General features: G+C 42.8%; 1 protein-coding gene across 1 annotated transcript in view; it reads right to left on the bottom strand.

Annotated features, from left to right (window-relative positions):
- Nucleotides 1–267: 267 nt before the first annotated feature.
- Nucleotides 268–20631, bottom strand: part of KL (klotho) — a 75347-nt gene continuing 54983 nt past the window's right edge. Inside the window, exons 3-5 of the mRNA XM_064167930.1 lie at nt 12426–12694; nt 8112–9228; nt 268–3963 (exon numbers count right to left, since the gene is read on the bottom strand). Of these exons, the coding sequence (XP_064024000.1) occupies nt 3626–3963; nt 8112–9228; nt 12426–12694 (1724 nt within the window). The 3' untranslated portion in view covers nt 268–3625. The remainder of the gene's footprint in view (nt 3964–8111; nt 9229–12425; nt 12695–20631) is intronic.

Raw genomic sequence — 20631 nt, 5'->3', positions numbered from 1 at the left:
ACAACAACAACCACCAAAAAGAAAACATCACCATAAAACCAAAAACAAGGCAACCCAAAAGTCAAGGAGTCTTCCAAACTCTAAGACTGTTGGAAAAACCTCTGTTTATCCGCAGGCCCCAGCAATCTCCAACAAAAGTTATAGTTATTTATGGGACACTGAAAAAACCAAACAGGAACATGAACTTCTTGCCGAGTTGCCATAACAGCAACTCTGTGCTTTGTGGTGCAGACAGAGAAACTGCAGAGATGAAACAGGAAGATGATGTTACATTTTGTTACACATGGTACCTTTATTTCATTTCTGAGATTGTTCTAAAAACAGCATAACCTTCATTCTTCCCTTTAGCAAAGGCATCCTTCCCAGCATTACTCTGTATGATCTTCTCAAGAAATAAACCAGAGCCTTTGCATTCAGTCACAGAAATTATTCTGAAGAAAAAGATCATTTTGTATTTTACAACACGTTTAATCTGGTGCATTGAGCAAACTGGCAACAGCATTTTCTTCTAGAGACATGGTTAAAACCCAAGAACCCAGGCTGCAGCAGATGCTGCATGCTAACATCCATCATGTGCAGGCTCTGATTGCTCTTCAGGAAATAAAACACCATCCTCCCCTGAGCTGTTTTTGCAGCCTGAGTAGTGAGTACCCTCTCCTCAAAGTCCTTGCTACTGTCAGCACTCCTGCTCTAGACTCACAGATGGTGGCAATGCAGCATCACATCATCACTCACACACGAGGATCGAACAGAAGAAGTGCCCCATGGCCACGGCCTGATCGCAGGAGGTGATTACCACATCAGTTTGCATGAACACACCGCAATTCTCCTCGGACAGGCACCTAATCTTTGCCTATTCAAGGCCTCTCTTGTTGTTAGCAGTGGCTGATTTTTTGCAAGAAGATTGACAAGAAGCTTGCACAGGTCTCTGATTGCACGAAATGAAGCAAATTCCCGAGACAAAAGCCATACCATTATCTCTATCAGACCAGCCTGTATATTCCCCAGCCCATTACTGTGCAATTCATCCACCAAGAGTTACACATCACTGTGCTCAGATAGCACTGCAGGAGAAGGCTTTGGCAACTGCTGTGCCCAGCTCAAGCCGGTCTCTGCTCTGCAGCAGTATTTAAAACCTCTTCTGGAGGCAACCGCACCAAAGGCTGCATTATTTCCATGGGCTACAGCACCATGAGTGGATGCAGTCACACAGCTGCAGAGCTACAAATCCCAATTTACCTACAAATTAGATATCCAGCTGGTGCCATCTGCCTGTCGGTGGTTACATATCACCCAGCCTCTACAGGAAGAGCCTGCAGCGTCTCCTCCGTGCTCAGGCTCCTGTTTCTCACAATACAGGGTGTCTGGGCCATTAAGTAGCACAGGGCAGCAACTTGCTGGGTGGTTAATTGCTTGGGAAGTGTCGGGACAGGGTGGAGCCCAAGAATAAGGCACCCATGATCTTCAGAATTTGCCCTGCCCAAGGTCTCCTGAACTCCCTCAAACCCAGGAGCTTCTCAGAAAGATCAGGCCCAGAATTTGTATTTTCTTCTAGCAACGGCAAAAATATAACACAGATACACACACCTCTAGCACACAAGTTCAGCGTGACCTGGCTGCAGCTTGTATTAACTCTATGTCACTTTCTGTTATGCACTCCGTCGGCACCTGACTGCTGGAGTAATGTACTGCAAGGTGATCCATCGCTGCGCCACAGAGAAAGCCATTTGGCATTTCATTCATTTAGGGAGAGCTATTTCTTTCTAATCCACACTGCAGCAGCCACTGATGTATAAATATACAGCCCTTTGAAAGCTGCTGTTCTTCAGCAGCTATCAGGCTATAAATAATTTTAATAAATACTTCCAATATTTCATCATTTACCCTGAATTTTTCACCTTAACCTCGATATCAAAATGCACATTAACACAAAGAGAGACATTATGATGAGAAATGAATTCTCCTCTGTCTAGATTATTTAAGGAAAAATATAATCTTAAATTACAAGTCAAAATTCTATTTCATAGGCAAGTTTTAATTTGCAGAATAGAGTCACAGCAATATTCAAGCTGAAAGGAACCCTGGGAGGCCATTTAGTCCTCTACTAGTCATCTAGTAGATAAGCATCACACTTAATAAAGCATAATCAGCTTTAGCAGATAAATAATTCTTGATTAACATAGAGCACATTTCCTGTAAAATATTCTTTCCAGTGTGTGACATTACTCACATAGCAATAAAAATACAATTACAGCTGAAGGCAATACAGACCTAGAGAGTGGAGAAAAATGACCTCACTGCTTTACACTGAGGATGCTCCTAACGTAGCAGTTCACAAGGCACGCAAAATGACACAGGAATTGGTTTTTTTTTTTCCATTCTCTATTTCTACTAATAAACAATGCTGCCAATATTTTGCTAATTTATCTTGCTGAAAGAAAAAGAAGAGGCTCTCAGACACTCAGTAATACTTCATGATGAAATGCTGCCAAGGCCAGATCCAGTTGCTCAAAGCAGACTCTCCAGACAACCTGAAAGAGGCTTGGAGCCCTAGCTCCCAAGATCTCAGACCTAGGCAAAAGCAGCAATAAAGTGCTGGATTATTACACCAGAATGCTGGGATTTAGTCTCCACACTCAATACAAACAGCATGCAGAGACCATTTTACTAAGTCATCCACAAGTTTCCAGCAGGTAAGCAGCTGGGCAGCAGTGGGGTGGCAGTTGTGTGCAACTCGCTGCGAGAAGCACAGAAACAGGGTGCCCCAGCCCTGCCATGGGTACAGAGCAAGAGGGCTCGGGGTCAAGGTACACAGCTTTCTGACAACTAAGACAGCAACAACATACCAGTCCCAGCTCTTCACTGTTTCATAAAGCAAAGCAAAGAGAAGCCCTTTAACTGTTCTCATCTCTTCCTGTCAGATGGCATGACCCCTGCTGTACCCCTGCTGCTTTCCTCACTGAGGACACAGTTCCTTTAGCCAAAGCTCCCCAATAGCACCCTGAAGTCAGATCCAGCTGTCAGCAACTAGAGTAATAGTTAAGTAATTTACTGAGCATTCCTAGCAGCAGACTCATGTCCTCCTATTCTTCCCCTCAGATCTGCTTTAGGAAAAGGAGTGTCCCTTCCCCAGGCACTGTTATGGGCAACTCCATCTCTGCTTAGTCATGGAACTTGGCCCTGACCAAGCAACATCAGCACTGTATCCTGATTTGGAAAAGTAAACCACTTTTGTTCTCCCCAGGCTTCTCATGGAGAATACATGCTCAGGCTCTCCCATCAACTCATGTGTTCCAAATATTCTTTCACCTGTTAAATTCTGCAAGGTAAAATCAAGGAGGAGAAAGCATCTGCTCAACAAAAAGTCCCAAGGAAAGTTGTGAGACAACTCCAACCACAGAAATTAAGGACTGTTCACAAACTAGTCTGGTCTACTAGACCAGAGATAATGATTTCTGGAAGCCATGTGCTAGCAATCTCTTCCCAGTGTCAACGTCCCACAGTATCAGACAATGTAAATGTCTTCTAAGTGCTGAAGCAATCACAACATTGTGCGCTCTTATTTCAGATTTCCCAAGGAGATGCAAGAAAAAATGCAGTGAGTGACGTATTCGAAGAGACAGCTCTACTTATATCTTCTCTCTATCCTCTGGGAGTAGTACATAATGAAGAAAATAGTAACAATAAATGCAACAAATATGAAAGAGATAAAGGCTAATAACGATTTTCTGTTTCGGAAGAAGTGGCATTCGGAACATGAGGCAACTTCTTCTGGGCACAGCAGCTCAGGAGTTTCAGGCTCAGGGAAACCATTATTGTCAATTATTTCTCTGTAATGTTTCATAGAAGGCTTTGGTTCGTATTGATTTGCCACATAACTGTAGAGACCGTATTTAGGAGCAGTCTTGTCATTAAAAGAATAGACAAAATATCCTTGCAGGTTAACGTTATCCAACGTGCAAGCTGTGAAAGAAAGCGAAGGGTTGGAGAAATGAATAAACGCCATTTGGGCATTCAAGAGCTGTTAATACTGTATGCCAGCACCTAGAGCAGGGGCAGTGGCATGTTAAACTCACATCTGCACTTCTCTTCCCCAGAATAAGGTAAGTTACACATAATGCGTGAAGTGCTTCTTGTAAAAAGTAAGACTCTGTCAGCCATTTCCAGACAGTGTGATCTGCAAGTATCCTGCAATTCATTTCCTTGTGCTTGGTAAACACAGCTGTGAATGCCTGACTGTGTTTCATGATCAGCATGGAGCTGTCATGAAAAGATGGCTCTCGGTTTTATGTAGAAAAGAATACAGGCTTTTGTTTTCCTGCACCTGGACTTCTGCAACCTGTTTCTTTTCACTTCTACCTTGCAGTGCACCTCCTGATGGGGACAGCCAAAACCAAAAGACATCAAGCTGTATTTCTCACTACAGTAACACCAGAAAAAGGTGCACCCATGCTAAGGTCATGCACTGCAATATCACCAGTGCAAACAGAAAGGTTATGCAAATCATCACAGTCCTCTCGTGTTATTGACTTGAGTTTCTGATCCAAGATGACCTGTATTAGTCTTTATAGAGAATATGCCCACAATCCATACTGCTAACATGGTTACTGGAAGAGGTCCAGCAGCTAGAACATTAACCTTGAGCCATCAGTCCTGCTCGGCAAAAACAATTAATCCACAGTAGTAAATGCAAACTGTAATACTTTGTCTTTCAAAATCACTATTTTTAACAAATTAAAGCAACACCTTCTCACAGATGAACATAGGATTGCTGAATTGTCACATGCCTCTGCAAATATTTCTTTTTGCAACCACATGCAAGCCACTTAGCACTTCTAACCTACTTTTCATGTCTGAAATGAAACAATCTTTACCTACCCTTTTACAGAGCTGCTCCCCAGGACAATTAATTTGTGTTTGTACAACTGCATGTGGATTTAATGGTGTTACATAAACAGTTACTAGTGTTCTCTGCTTTCAGTTGGCAAAGTTGTAGTTAAAAGGCGTACAAAGCACTTAAAAATATAGCCTCAGTCCAAAGGGTCCCATACTGTATTCTGGAGCCATTTTTCTGCACAACCCTGTTGGCTCCCCTGGAACAATGCAAGTGAGCAACATTACACACACAAATGCTGCCATATGCAGCCCCTGAAACCAGATGGAGGAAGAAGACAGAAAAGGAACTTCAAAGTGAAAGCACCCAGCTACCAAAGCTCCTCTCATTCTTCCCCTGCATGACACTGAGGAAAGAACAGAAGATTTGTAATTCGTGTCAGTTACTGCACAAGGTCTTGCAGAAAAACAGCAAGTTTTGGAAACACCTGAATCGGTCAGGTTGCTAAGAATAAGAGCTTGCTCCCTGCATAAGGACAAGATGGACAAAAGCACAACACCAGAAGAGAAGAAGGAAAGATAACAAGCTGGTATTACAGGCACTAAGCACTGGAGGAGTGCAGGATGTCAAAAGCAAGAGAGTGATCTTTAGGGCAAGTATTGTGGCTGATTTTTAGTGACACATGCATCCAGGACAAAGAATGTGGAAAGACAGGAAAATATGGCTTACATGTGATAGTTAAACTGAAATCATACGATAATAATTTCCAGCTATTCCCAGGCTGGATAGAAGAAGGGACAAGGATGTGACTGCAGTACAGTGGTCCCAGATCAGTATGAATAACGCAGTTCTGTAAAAAACAGGGATGTGCAGGTGTTCTGGCTAACGAGCTGGGCAAAAAACCCATATCCATACCTACTTGGAAAGTAGGGCCCCCCAACACAAGAAGGACATCAAATTGTTGGAGTAGGTCCAGAAGAGGGCCAAGAAGATGATCAGAGGGCTGGAGCACTGTGACATTCAGGGATGTTCAGCCCTCAGAAAAGAAGGCTTGGAGGAGACCTTATAGCAGCCTTCCAGTACCTGAAGGAGGCCCTACAAGAAAGCTGAGGAAGGAGTTTTTCCAAGGGCTTATAGTGATAGGATAAGGAGGAATGGCTTTAAGTTGGAAGATAACAGACTTAGGCTAGAAATTATTTACAGTGAGGGTGGTGTGATACTGGAACGGGTTGCCCAAGGAAGTTATGGATGTTCCCTCCCTGGACATGTTCAAGGTCAGGATGCCTATGACTAGGGCCTTGAGCAATCTGATTTAGTGGAAGATGTCCTTGCCCATGGCAGTGGGATTTCAACTAGATAACCATTCTATGATTCTATGAACAGAAGCATTAATAACATTCAAGTGGTAGGAAGGAGAAAAACAATAGAGGAAAGAAAGGATTGAAACTGCAAGCCCAAATGTAGCCAAGACACCTTTTTTTTTAAGCTAAAGACACAGAAAACACACAGGCAGTGCTTACAAATCCTGGAAATCTTGGGCACTATATGTTCAGCAAGGAAAGATGTGGAAATTGCAGAGGAGGAAGTTACAGCCAACACAGAGAGGACAGGATGACCTAGCAAATTATGGAACTGCCACAGCCATATTTCACTGTGTGCAAAAGAGTGGAAAAGGTTATCCAAGGCTCAATAAATAAGAATTACAGGAGATACATACGATTAATGCCAATCGCCTTAGCTTTATGAAAAACAAATCTTGTCAAACTAACTTGACATCTCTATTATGAGCTCAGCAGATCAATAAAAGTAATGATGTTTGATGTAGTATACTTAGATCTTCACAAGGCAACTGACTTGGTATTTTATGGCATTTGGATCAAGAAAATAGAATGTGACGAGGTCAAGGGAAGCCAATAATAAACAGATTTCAACTGGAACTATTAAGTCTAGAAATGTAACTGTAGGTAACTGTCACAGTAGGTGCATCTCCACCACGGTCATGGAGACTGGCTTTTAGCACCAGGAAATTCAATGATCTTAAATGATCCTCATGAAGTCTGCAAATAACACAAAGACTCAGGACATAATTTAGCTTAGTGTTGCAAGCTTTGCATAAGCAAGCTACTGCCATTTGAACATGACCAAATGTGAGAATGTCAAAGAACAAGTAGGCTGTATTTCTGCAGAGGGAGGGCAGCCTGGAGGGCAGGAATCTGGAACTGAGTTTGAAATCTTAGTAGATAATCACAGTGTGCATAACCAACAAGCTGCCATGGCCAAAATGGCTGCTTGGATGTACCAAAGAGGAGTAAAAGAGTAAGAGCTTACATTTTATCTGCCCAAGTTAGAGATGTGGCTGTGGCAGGAACCGTGTCTCCAGGTCTGGGCTTACCCCTCTCAAGAAAAATGCTGGCAAGTGGGACTAAGTTTAATAATTGGAAGGTTCTAAATATTTTATAGCAAAGGACACAAGAGCTTTGTCTGTGTTATTATCAAAGAGCTAAGTAAGAGATAGCTTGGTTTCTGTCTGTCAAAATACATGGTAATGCACAACAAAACAGCTTAAAGCTGAAGCCAAAAAGTATTCATATATATATATAAAATACCCAGTAAATTTCTATTACAACAGCTGATAGTGAGATGTGCAAAATTCTTCAGCAGAAAAATGATCTCATTTGTGTCTTGTGCTTTTCTCGAAAACCAGAGTGTGTGGTATGACAGGATGACTCAAAATGCCTCCTTTTTGCTTTATAATTTATGAATCTTTGAGACACAGCTAAAGACCGGTTTGTGTTCTGAATAACAGGAAAGAGTCCAGGAAATGGCATAATGAGCTAGATAGCTGCATTATTATGAAGATCACTGTTGGATAAGATCGCTTTTGGATAAGATACAGAGACAGCTGAGGAACAGAACTCATACTCAGCCCTGAGGCACATCAGTGAAGAGAAGCAACAAAGAAAAATAACAGCAGAAGTGCAGTAAGAAGAAAATCTGACTAAATACATGTGGAGCTCCTGACACAATATCTGCTTAAATTTCTCAAATCCACAACAGAGCTTTGCTGCTGTCTTATGCAGAATATGTGCAAGGTCAGTCTTCCTGATGTTTAGTAATACCAATCTTCAATAAAAGGAATTTACATTGTAGTAACACTTCATTTATGGAACATTTTGCCTAGGATTTCTTTTTTCTTACAGTTAAGCATACTCTACGACACAGAGTGTATATATTACTACTGGGATTTGTGGTATATAAGCCACAAGTGGCTCCTTACCTTTTAAAGCTTCATTGATGTAATTCTGTATGTAATACACTCTGAGCTTATCATGCACCATATTCTGGTCATCGTCAATTCCGTTAGCCAGAACATAAACTGGAACATCACCGTACTTTGATTTAACCCACTTGAGCAATTTGCGCAGTCCCCAGGGCACTACTGCGGCTCTGCTGGGTGAGTGCAGCCATGTGATGTCATTGATCATTTGAACTTCAAGGTAGTGGTCGTATTTCAGTGCATCTTCTTTCTCCCAGCCCACAAGGGTAGTAGTGTAGTGACTCAAGGCAAAAAAATCAAATGAGCCCTGTATTAACTTCTTTTCAGCTTCTGAGAAATAAGGCAAGTGGAAATTATACAGGTCAGCACTGTTTCTTTGGTGAAGCCATGCTCTCATCACCTCTGGATAGTCACCATTCCCAAAGATGGGCTCTGCAAGCCAGCCAATGTCAAACTCTAAAATTCTGTCAGCAACTTCTTGGTCATTCCTGGAAAAGGGACAAGCTGGTTCTACCCAGTCAGCTTGCAGAGCTATAGATATTTTTCCCTTCTGAGATCTCCTGAATTCTTTGTCGTAAAGATGCCAAGCTTTCGCATGGGCTTTCAGCAGGTTGTGCCCTGCTGTGTATGTCAAATTTTTCACAGGTGGTTCATTCATTGTGATCCAAAACTTGACATAGTCCCCAAGACTTGCAAAGCAGAATTTGGCATACTCAACAAAAGCCTGAACAGTGTCCGGGTTTTCCCAAGCTCCATACTTAATGAGGGGAACTGGAAGCTCCTGATTCTCAGCCATAGGTTGCCATAAAGCAACAACAGGAGTTATGTTAACTCTGAGAAGTTCACTAGCAAAACACTGATAATAATGTGTGAGTGTGTGGTTGATGACAGAGAGGTTACCTAAAGGAAGGATTAAAGCCCATTTCAGTGAAAAATGGAAGTGTGACACATGCATTTCTTGCAGAAGAGAGATCTGAAGCCTGATAGCAGCAAAGTCAACACACTGCCGCTTGCGTTTCGGGGTGTAAACTCCATCCACTTTAATAAGCTTCTTCGTCTGGTGAACATCCCACACATAAACATTAGAGTCTAGAAACTGGGCGGGTGTCGTGTCTACCTAGATAGAATAAGAAACACCAGATTCAAGCTGTTTGTTCAAGGTAGGTGGGAAGATCATAACCACCAGGCACTACATAGCAGAAGCATTTCCAAAGCCAAAAGATCGCATTTAGCACCTGTCTGGCATTTCTGGTATGATAACATTTCTGGCTTGCACCAGTTAATTTTCTGTTAGCATGCGACATCAGGAAAGTACCAAATCGATGTATTACTTTCATCCTGCTTTCCAAACAAACTTATGCTAATGGCCATCATGTTTATATCTTCCCCAGATTGCTCCTGACTGTATAAGAAATAAGGGATTGCTCAGGGATATAGAACTAAGCTTGCAACAGATCTCCAGAGAAGCAGATCCTGAACAAAGACTACAGCAATTTAATCTTTTTCTTTCAAGACTAAGAAGGGCCTCCACAGTGGTTATGTTGCAAATTATCCAGTAGATGCAGTTTCAAGACCACTCCCCGAATACAGTAAAAGAAATGCTGAAAGCAACATAATCTCTGCGTTCAGTTCTTTTCCTGACTATGACGAAAGATGAGTAATGCTCTGCACTTGACTTTTTAGCAGGAATTCAGTTAACAGGCAAAATCTTTCCTTCTTGTTAAAACAGTCCTTTTTTATTTAACTCATACTGAACTCATGTCCAAGGTCTTTCAGCAGACTGTTGATGTCCGAATCAATTTTCCTTCTGGCCTCTCAGTAAGGCCACTGTATGCTGCTCCAACAATTAACACACTTCCCACAAGTCTTTAGGTCTTCAGATGTTAGAACTGCCTGTATGACATACCAACACAGTAGAAGATGAGCTAAGTTCTCAGGGCCCCACAGAATTATACTTTTGCTTTTACATGAACCCAGTAAGGACTAGAAAATGGAAAAGTGAATTGCTTTCTGAAAATGCACAATGTAAGATCTCCTCGTTCATACTACAGTGCAACTCTTAAAGGCAAGATCCAAACTACATGATACTGGCACCACAAGTGCTTAGATGTCCTCTTGACCACTTATTTTTCTTTTTCCTGTTGGTGCACATTCCCCCCTGGAATTCAGATTTCTTTGTCCTGCCCTCTGTTTGAAAAGCAGGTGTCAGTCTACAACCAGTGTTCAACTTGTAGCTGAGGCTCTGCAGACTGCATAAAGAAGCCGCTGAAAATCAGTTGCTATTTTCTCTGGAGAAGTCAGTACTGTGCTTATAGAAGAAAGTAATAAAACCCAGCATGTCTGAGGGAAATTGCTTTTCTGGAGAATTGTCCCTCGTAGATTACTAAAGCTTGCATTGCCACTAATACTGTGGGAATGCTGTCAAAAGAGTTTTTCCAACGCTGTGATGCATCTACAAATCACACTACCTAAGTCTTACAGCACACAATGTTTGAATGGCCTTTTGAAATGAAAATATTCAACTTTGACAGTTCTGAGAATGGGAGGGATTTTTTTACTGTCCTAGGCTGGCTGACTTCAGAACTTTACAGCCGTTATCACCCCCGAAGGCAGCAATTCTATTTTCAATCCCTAATCTACCTAGCAGCTAGCAGGATAACGATTGCTGAATTTTCTTGGAAATCAAGTGTCCCAGGAAAGGAGGCTGCAGTACTTTCCAAGAGAACAAAGTCAGATCTTACTTCTGGAGTAAGAAAAAAGAAACCAAATCCAAACAAACCACAAAACCCCAAGCCCCCTAATCTCTAACCTTAAGAGAGGTCCTATCTTTGTGAGAAATTTCAATTAAAAATTCTATCGTTGGATCATGCCTCAGCACTGAATGCAGCTACACCTCTTTACTGTGGTTAGTGAAGCTCTGCAAGCCAAAACAGCATCTCAGAACTACAGAGCCAAATGGTTAAACTGACTGTAACTAAGACAATTTTTAATCACATAATGAAGTCTTAACATCTGAAAGACTCTCCCAAAGTATCAGTTCTAGCTGAAACAATGAGCGAGAGCTAGGAACTGGATCCATGATCTAATTCTATGCTTTCCAGGGACACTGCAGTTTACATCAGTTACAGTATTACACAAAATGATGAAGGAGTACAGAAATTTCATCTAAATCTAATATGTTTTTTTATTTGGGTTTTTTGTGTTTGTTGTTGGCTTTTTAGTTCATTTGTTTGGCTGGTTGGATTTTTTTGGGGGGGATTGATTTTGTATTTGGTTGGTTGGGAGTTATTTTCTCAAAAAAACCCTTCTAACAAGGGTACAGGATAAACAGATAAGATGTAGAAACATGCTACTGGAGTTTTAAGATCTTTAAGGAAGTTTTCTGAAACATACATCCGTCTGCTGTGATAACATATGTCTCGGTTCTAGTTAAAGTTTCCCAGAGACTCAAATATAGTTAATAGAACCAATAACAATTTATAGGATGCCCTTCCCTCTCCCTGCTTCTTTTCCAAAGAAAAGGAGAGGAAAGGTAAGCACACCCAAATAAGTATCTCACTGTGATTTGGAAGTTAAAAGAAGAAAATACTAACAATAAATAAAAGGTATTTGAGGTAGGGAAGTTACAAAAGGCATAGGGAAGGGAAAACAAGGTACGAAATATATAAATACAATCAGACTTGATGGCAATGGTTTGTCCACTTCGTGGGTTATGGCCACGTGGTAAAACAAAGAGCACCAGGAGATAGGATGGTGATGCTGGTGAGCAGGGAAGCAGGGAGAGACAGCAAAACAGCAACTTCCTCTGCTTTTTATACGACAGGAAGTGGGAGTGGGTAACCACCACACCTGATAGTGTTTAGACCCACCCCCGGGGAGGGGTCAGGACCACCTGGGGTCAGGGTCAAGACCACTCCCCCAGGAGGGTTAACCCTTCACAACAGGGTTACAAAAAGTAGTAGTAGTTCTCATTTCACAAACTATGACACTTGAGCAAATCTTGTCAACTTCCATTTGGAAGGGACCAACTTTCAGTAACTGATCACATCACACATCCAGGGAAGATGCCCTCCAATTTCTGTATCTTTTTCTAAAAGGTTATTGTGTCTCAATCTGCCTGGGGCTCCTTGGTCACATGCAGAAAGTCTACTAAAGACTGAAAGACACAGTACATGGCATAACAGCCTTGCACCCATCTCCTTGCAGCACTGTGGTAGCACAGATCAGCAAAGACACTCTATTCAGCAAACTTATCAGTAAGAACTGGTGTGCTGATCTGGCTGGACAGCCTGTCAGCTTTATCACCAGACTCACCTGAATGTAGTTGTCAACAACTCCCCAAGCAAAGCCACAGGGAAAAAGACCTTTAACAGGCTGGTTTTCTGGCAAAGGTGGGAAGCCATTTTTTTCTATCAGCTTTTGATAGAACAAAACAGAAGATTTGGGCATCAACTTCTTGTCGTGGCTTTGAAAATCAACATAAAACAATCCACGTCGAATGCTGTACCCCCTGTGCCATTCAAAGCCATCCAGCAGGGACCAGACTGTGTAGCCAAACACATTAACTCCGTCATACCGGATGGCTGAGGAAAGAACAAAACCAAACTTATCATAGCGCTCTTTTTCAGTCTGTAGGTTACACCATATCAGCAACGTTTGCAGCACTGATGTGTGTGAACAATGCAATCGGTCAGATAAGTATCTTGGTGCCTGCCTCAAAGTGCGTTCAGGGAAAATATTTCAGCTGCACTCAGGGAGCCCCCAGGTCATGGGTGCACCGTGCAAGGCAGTAGAGGTACCCAGCTTGGCTTTAAACAAGCCCAATTCAGAAAGAGCAGCAGTGATTCGAGCAGTGTGCTGCTAACTAGGCATGTCAAGCCTCAGCCCCAGAACATAGCACACTGTGCTCAAACTGTTTGCAACAACTGCGCCAGTAACTTCACTGCACTCTGCTAAGTACTGCAGCTGACTCCAGTGAAACTTAAGTGCCTAAGTGACATTAATGTATCACTGCCCCACGTGCAAACAAAAATAACACTCCTTTTGCTCCTACTCCTCCACTGCAAACATTCAGAAAGCCCTGACAACATTTTGGTGTGCACTTATGAATTTTTATTACCACATATTTTAAGTAGAAGTAATAATACAGTAAGATTTTCCTTATTTGACAATTTTCTGGTTACATCTTTTATGGCATAGCATTTTTCAGTGAAAATATTTCATGTTTTCTACATATACACACACACACATATCAGAGAATTGTCAGGGTTGGAAGGGACCTCAAGGATCTTCTAGCTCCAACACCCCTACCCGACATCCTAAAAAGTCCCTTAGAGCTTTCTCGAAGGCCCCCTTCGTATACTAGAAAGCCACAATAAGTTCTCCTCAGAGTCTTCTCTTCTCCAAACTGAACAACCCCAGCTCTCTCAGCCTGTCCTCATAGGAGAGGAGGCTCCAACCCTCTGATCCTCCACATGGCCCTTCTTTGGACACATTCCAGTGTGTCCATATCTTTCTTTTAATAGAGGCTCCAGAACTGGATGCAATTCTCTGGTGGGGGAGTCTCACCAGAGTGGTGTAGAGAGGGATAATCATCTCTCTCAACCTGCTGGCCACACTTTTCTTGATGCAGTCCAGGACACAGTTAGCTTTCTGGGCTGCAAGTGCATGCTGGGGGCTCATACTGAGCTTCTCATCCACCAGCAACCCCAAGTCCTTTTCTCCAGGACTGCTCTGAAGCCAGTCACTACCCAGCCTGTATCAATGCTTGGATTGCCCCAGTTCAGATGTAGGACCCATCACTTGGTCTTGTTGAACCTCATGAGGTTGGCATATGCTCACCTCTCCAGAGTGTCAAGGTCCCTCTGGAAGGATCACTTCTTTCCAGCATGTCAGCCAAACCACACAGCTTTGTGTGTCAGCAAGCTTGCTGAGGGTGCACTCAATGCCGCTGTCCATATTGCCGATGAAATTGTTAAGACCAGTCCCAGCACTGATCTCTGAGGGACTCCACTTGTCACTGGCCTCCACTTCGACATGGACCCACTGACAGCCATTCTTTGGGTGCAGCCATCAAGCCAATTCTTTATGCACTGAGTGCTCCATCCATCAAACCCATATTTTACCAGCTTGGAGATCTGGATGTTGTGTGGGACAGTGTCAGAGGCTTTACTCAGGTCCAGATAAATGACATTGGTTGCTCTCCCCTTGTCTATTGATGTTGACCTTGTTATAGAAGGCTACCAGGTTTGTCAGGCACAATTTGCCCTTGGTGAAGCTGTATTGGTTGTACCAAATCACCTCTTCATTATTCTTCTGCCACAGCAGTGCCTCCAGGAGGGTCTGCTCCATGACCTTACTGGGCACAGAGGTGAGACTGACTGACCTGTAGTTCTCTGGATCATCTTTCTTTCCCTTTCTGAAAATGGGGTTATATTTTCTCTTTTCAGTCAGTCGGGACTTCCCCAGGCTTTTGGAACAAGACAGAGAGTGGTTTAGTGACCTCATCCACCATTTCCCTCAGTACCCATGGGTGTACCCTGTCGGCTCCCATGTATTTGTACACTCTCAGGTTCTTCAGGTGGTCAACTGTTTGGCTTTTAAGAATCACTACACACTTGGAAGGTTAATATCAGAGCCTGATAACATCTGCTAATATTGCCAGCATTACAGCAGTAAGTTTGCAAACAATATTCACTTTTAGTTTTATCAAACAATGAGATTCAGCAACATATTCTTGGGCAAAGCTCTGCTTAAGGAAAGCATAAAGGAGTGTGCCTATTTTAACTACATAATTAGACCTACCATAATTCAGCAATTCATTTATACATATTCTCAAATGTTCTTTTGAACTTGAGTTTGGCTCTGTAGCCAGGAGAGTTTATCTTTATTACTCACTATATTCTGTCAGCCCAAACTGCATACTGACTGAACAAAGTATTTTCCAGCCTAGTAACACTGAAAGCATTATTTCAGGCAACCAGAATATCAAGTTCCTCATTTCCTGGTTTTATTAATGGACCTCATTACAATCAGTTATGAAGGACCACATGGATTCTCAACGGTAGCTCTGTTTGAGTCAATTACATGAACTGTGGTTAAATAAGCAATGAATTTGGCCCAGTCTCTATAAGAGGTCATGAGAAAATGTCTAAGGAAATGGAATATTTCTCCTCCTAAAATCATCATTCTTTTTTGCTTGGCAAATGCCAGTATTTTTCTAACCTCTGCAAGCATCCCTGATGACATCTGCCATACAGGCAGAGTAGAAGCCAATGCAGGTCCACTTTGCAAACCAGTCTCAGTTAGAATTTCTCTTGGGACAGCACCTCTGCCCTTCTGTAAGTCATCACAAAGCACTCCTACAGTTTCTGAGCACCTCATAAAAACTCTTCTCAAAACCTTTTAAAATGTATTGACTTGTAAGTGTCAGCTATCAAAGAAGCAACTTGAAAAAAATCTTTGGAAGGTCCAAAACATTTGGTAGTCTCAAACACAGTAACCCACATGGATTGCACGTTACTGATAAAACACAATGAAAATTATTGTCTTTCAATGATTGTCTTTCTTCTTCTTTTTCCTTTGCCTGTCTCCCCTCTATTTTATGTCTGTTGGTGGCAGACCAGGCTGACTAAAACCTAAACTGCCCTTGCTTCTGAAACTGAGTGGCCTAGTCCATACTACTGATGGGAAATAACTCCCAATCTGAGCAATCCCCCACAGCACACCTAGAATCACGCTACTGTGTAAGCCAGAATTCTGCCAGAGCTGGCTTAAAAATTAAACAGCAGCTCAGCTCATGCTCTGTTTAGTTCATTAGTGTAGAAACAGTCTAAGGAGCCATGACATACCCATAACTATACAATACATCAAATAAATGCATTGTATCAAATAGATGCTCAGATGCTGTTCAATCCCAAGGCATGCAGGTGAGGTGTTTGAAGCCCACAGCCCCTGCTTCCATGTGGAAGGTCCCTGGGAATCTATGCTTTGCCTCTTGACATATCTGGTGATAACTCAGTCCTGACCTGTCAGGGACATGGCTGTTCCTGCTCTCCTTTAAACTTTTTGAATTGAAGCTTGATAATGACCTAATCTCTTGGCAGATCATCATGACACAGGGGAGCCTGGATGCCCTCCCGGTAAACATGCTCCACTTTACAAGGCATGGTGTCCCGGGTTTGGGCTGATCCCTCCCCTGGGAAGAAATTCACAACACAGACCCCCCTTTTTTTGAAAGTCAGGGAAAGATGAAATTGTATTTTCTTATAGTATAACAATGTAAAGAGAGATAATAACTAGAGAAGGAAGGAAAAAAAAAAACAATACAATAACCTTAAGGGAGATGGGGGAGGGGTCAAGCGGCGGCGAAGCAGCAGAAGCAGCAGCAGCCAAAACAGCAGCCGGGGAAGATAGGCGAAGCTGCAGCAGCAGAAGCCAGCAGGAGAAGGGGCAGAACAAGCTGTGCTTCTAGACATCAAGCTCTTGATGCTCCAATGAAATTATATTAATTTATTTATTGTTGCCATTATGTGGCCTATCCCTGGAATGTTCATCTCTCCCCTATGTCTGAGCTAGAGGATCAGCTCAAACGGTCACAATCCACCCCTTTAATATAATTTACCATTGCAGCATCAAGTCATTCTGTGTAACTAGGGATAACATCAGTATTGTAGATGGTCGTTTTCCAGGCTTCAAGCATCTTTCTTCAATTTTCAGTCATTCATCTTCCCATTTCCCTCTGTCTCAGCCGTTGGCTAGCTCAATGGTTCTCTAGAACAGTCAGATGTTTTCTTCAATGAGTGGAATAGAGCAGGACTCTTGGCACTCTCAGGGCTCATGCTCATGGATAGCAGGCTCTTCATGGCTTTTGGGCACCACAATCATCTGCAAAAGAACTCATAACAACATATCTACATTCTTTCTGCCAATGTCAGATTCTTTTGTGGCACACATGGTATTTCACCATTCTTCTGCATAACCCAATATGTATGACCAGGTCCTTCAGCAGAAACCACCCCTCGGACAGCTGTAGCCTCCCCCGAAGGGGAGAATACCCAAACAGACTTGCCCAACAAATTCTTTTCACGAATGACAGGAACCCTGTCACCTTCTACCTTTTCTAAGACCTCTGAATGAGCTGGGCCAGCTCGGTTGGTGGAACCTCTACTATTCACTACCCAAGTGGCTTGGGCTAGATGTTTCTCCCAGTTCTTTAAGGTTCCTCCCCCCATTGCCTTTAAAGTTGTTTCTAGCAAGCCACTGTAGCGTTCAGTTTTGCCTGAGGTGGGTGCATAATAGGGGATGTGGTAGATCCACTCAATGCCGTGCTCTTTGGCCCAAGATTTTATGAGATTGTTTTTAAAGTGGGTACCATTATCTGATTCAATTCTCTCTGGAGTGCCAGGTCGCCACAGGATTTGTCTTTCCAAGCCCAAAATGGTGTTACGTGCAGTGGCACGGGAAACTGGATAGGTTTCCAGCCATCCGGTGCTTGCTTCCACCATAGTCAGCACATATTGCTTTCCAGTCCGAGAACGAGGTAGAGTGATGTAATCAATCTGCCATGCTTCACCGTATTTGTACTTTGCCCATCGCTCACCATACCACAAGGGCTTCAGACGCTTGGCTTGTTTAATAGCAGCACAAATATCACAGTCATGTATAACTTGTGTTATAGTGTCCATGGAGATGTTGATTGCTCTATCCCGTGCCCATTGGTAGGTAGCATCTCTGCCTTGATGTCCTGAGGAATCATGGGCCCACCGGGCTAAGAACAGTTCACCTCGGTGTTCCCAATCCAAATCCAGATCACAATTCACATTGGTTTGAAACACCTTGGCAGTCAAATCTGCCTGATGGTTGTGCTGATGTTCCTCAGTAGCTTTACTTTTGGGCATGTGAGCGTCTATGCGTCGTACTCTTACAGGGATTTTCTCTAGACGGGTAGCAATGTCCTGCCATAAGTCAGCAGCCCAAATTGGCTTTCCTTTCCGTTGCCAATGATTTCTTCTCCAGTCCTTTAGCCAACCCCATAAGGCATTAGCCACCATCCACGAATCAGTACAGAGGTAAAGCATGTGCCAGTTCTCACGTTCAGCCACATCAAGAGCAAGTTGGATAGCTTTTACCTCTGCAAACTGGCTCGACTCACCTTCTCCAGCTTTTGCTTCAGCCACTGCTCATATAGGGCTCCAAACTGCAGCTCTCCATTTTCTCTTGTTTCCAACAAGGCAACAGGAACCATCAGTAAATAGAGAATAGTTCCTTTCTTCTTCAGACAAATCACTGTAAGGAGGAGCTTCCTCAGCCCGATTTACTCGCTCCTCTGGAGGATTTATACAGTTTGTGCCTTCTGGCCAGTTGGTGATCATCCCCACTATGCCAGGTCGTTCAAGACTCCCCATGCGTGCTTGCTGTGTTAACTTATCTATTGTTGCCATTATGTGGCCTATCCCTGGAATGTTCATCTTTCCCCTATGTCTGAGCTAGAGGATCAGCTCAAACAGCCACACATGGTCAATTTATTTGCTGCATCAGAGACAGAGCAGAAAAGTGACTAGGATCCTGGAATAAGTTGTTAGATATCCACCCATGTAAGAAGACATCACCAATCAATTTGCACCTCTAATTAATATTTAACTACTGTGTATCACAGCTCTATTTACTCTATTCAATGCTAAATGGTATTTGGGGGGGAAAAAATTATCTGTATCTATCTCAATGATAGTACACAGTAAAAAGACTTAGGACTGTACATCTCAAATAAGGAGACCCTTTCCCAGAGCCAAAAAAAAACAAAAGAAAACTGAAATAATGTATTGGAGCTTGTCTACGGCATTCAGTGTCAGAACAGACATCTACATCAGCATTTGAACTGAAAACAGGAGCACACTTTTCAGCAAATCTCCCCAGTCACACTTTGGTTCACATCACAGAGTGGTCTCAGGGTGCATGACCTATGTTTCTTTGTGGTAAAATTAATCCAGAAATTGGCTTCAGGAACAAACACAGCACAAACAAACACATCAGGCCCTCAACATCAAGGTTTTTTTACTCTACACGTTTTCTCTGACAAGGATTCACTTAGTTGTTAATGTAGATAAGAAATAAGATGTTTTGTCTAACCCAGTTCATGCACATAATCAGGAAAAGATACTGGCCAGGTCTAGCAGGCACCAAAAGCATGTTTATGCGGTTTAAATTAATCATCCCTGCTTCTCAGTGCCATAGCTCCAATGCCCCATGACTGTTGAAGTGAATCTTATGGTAAGCAGACTATGAATGTCTACAAAACAGTGCTTTGCTGCACTGGACAGACACATCCTAAGACTCTGATAACAACAACCCTTTGTCTTTCATGTTGTCTAGCAAGACTGCTCAGTCAACAGGATGCCTTTTGTGGATCTTTCTCAACTAAATTCTTCTCGGTAATGCATAGAAAACTTGGGTATTTACATGGAATTTTGCAGATTGAAATGGCAGAAGATTTGGGTGCGACAATTTTCATCATAATGACACCAAAGTCCCTTAGAATCATAGAATCAACCAGGTTGGAAGAGACCTCCAAGATCATCCAGTCCAACCTAACACCCAGCCCTAGTCAATCAACTAGACCATGGCACTAAGTGCCTCATCCAGGCTTTTCTTCAACACCTCCAGGGATGGTGACTCCACCACCTCCCTGGACAGCCCATTCCAATGGCAAATCACTCTCTCTGGCAAGGACTTCCTCCTAACATCCAGCCTAGACCTCCCCTGGCACAACTTGAGACTGTGTTTCCTTGTTCTGTTGCTGGTTGTCTGGCAGAAGAGACTGACCCCCATCTGGCTACAACCTCCCTTCAGGTAATTGAGACAGCAATGAGGTCACCCCTGAGCCTCCTCTTCTCCAGGCTAAACACCCCCAGCTCCCTCAGCCTCTCCTCATAGGCTTTGTGTTCCAGGCCCCTCACCAGCTTTGTTGCCCTTCTTTGGACATGTTCCAGCACCTCAACATCTTTCTTGAATTGAGGGGCCCAGAACTGGACACAGGACTCAAGGTGTGGCCTGACCAGTGCTGAGTACAGGGGAAGAATAGCTTCCCTCATCCTGCTGGCCACACTGTTCTTGATACAGGCCAGGATGCCATTGGCCCTTCTGCAGAACCAGTTTGTTTCTGTTTTATTTCTGTAAAAAAGTTTATCCAAGTGCTGGCATTCTTAAGTGAAGATGACAAGACTATCATGCTGCTGGTATTATTATTTACTGAGTGGCACATTAAAAGGAAAGAAGCTCTGAAAACTGAGATAATTTCCAGCCATCTATGATTAAAAGACAAATGCATGTTTGCACATCCTTCAGTTTACAAAGTAAGCAGAAATATGGGTAAGAGGAATGCAACACTTTTCAAGACAATAAGCTCTGCACCTGGCTTCATGCAGTACTTCATCTAATACTGTACTTGCAAAAGTTAGTAACTCTTTTGCATGCCGTTCTTCCCATTTTGCATGCACTAGATCCTGTATTTATTCACCTTTCA

The sequence above is a fragment of the Pogoniulus pusillus genome, chromosome 3 (genome assembly GCF_015220805.1).
Source record: "Pogoniulus pusillus isolate bPogPus1 chromosome 3, bPogPus1.pri, whole genome shotgun sequence".
NCBI classification, from domain to species: domain Eukaryota; kingdom Metazoa; phylum Chordata; class Aves; order Piciformes; family Lybiidae; genus Pogoniulus; species Pogoniulus pusillus.
Note: the sequence above shows the minus strand (reverse complement) of the source record. Positions and strands in the feature narration are given on the sequence as shown.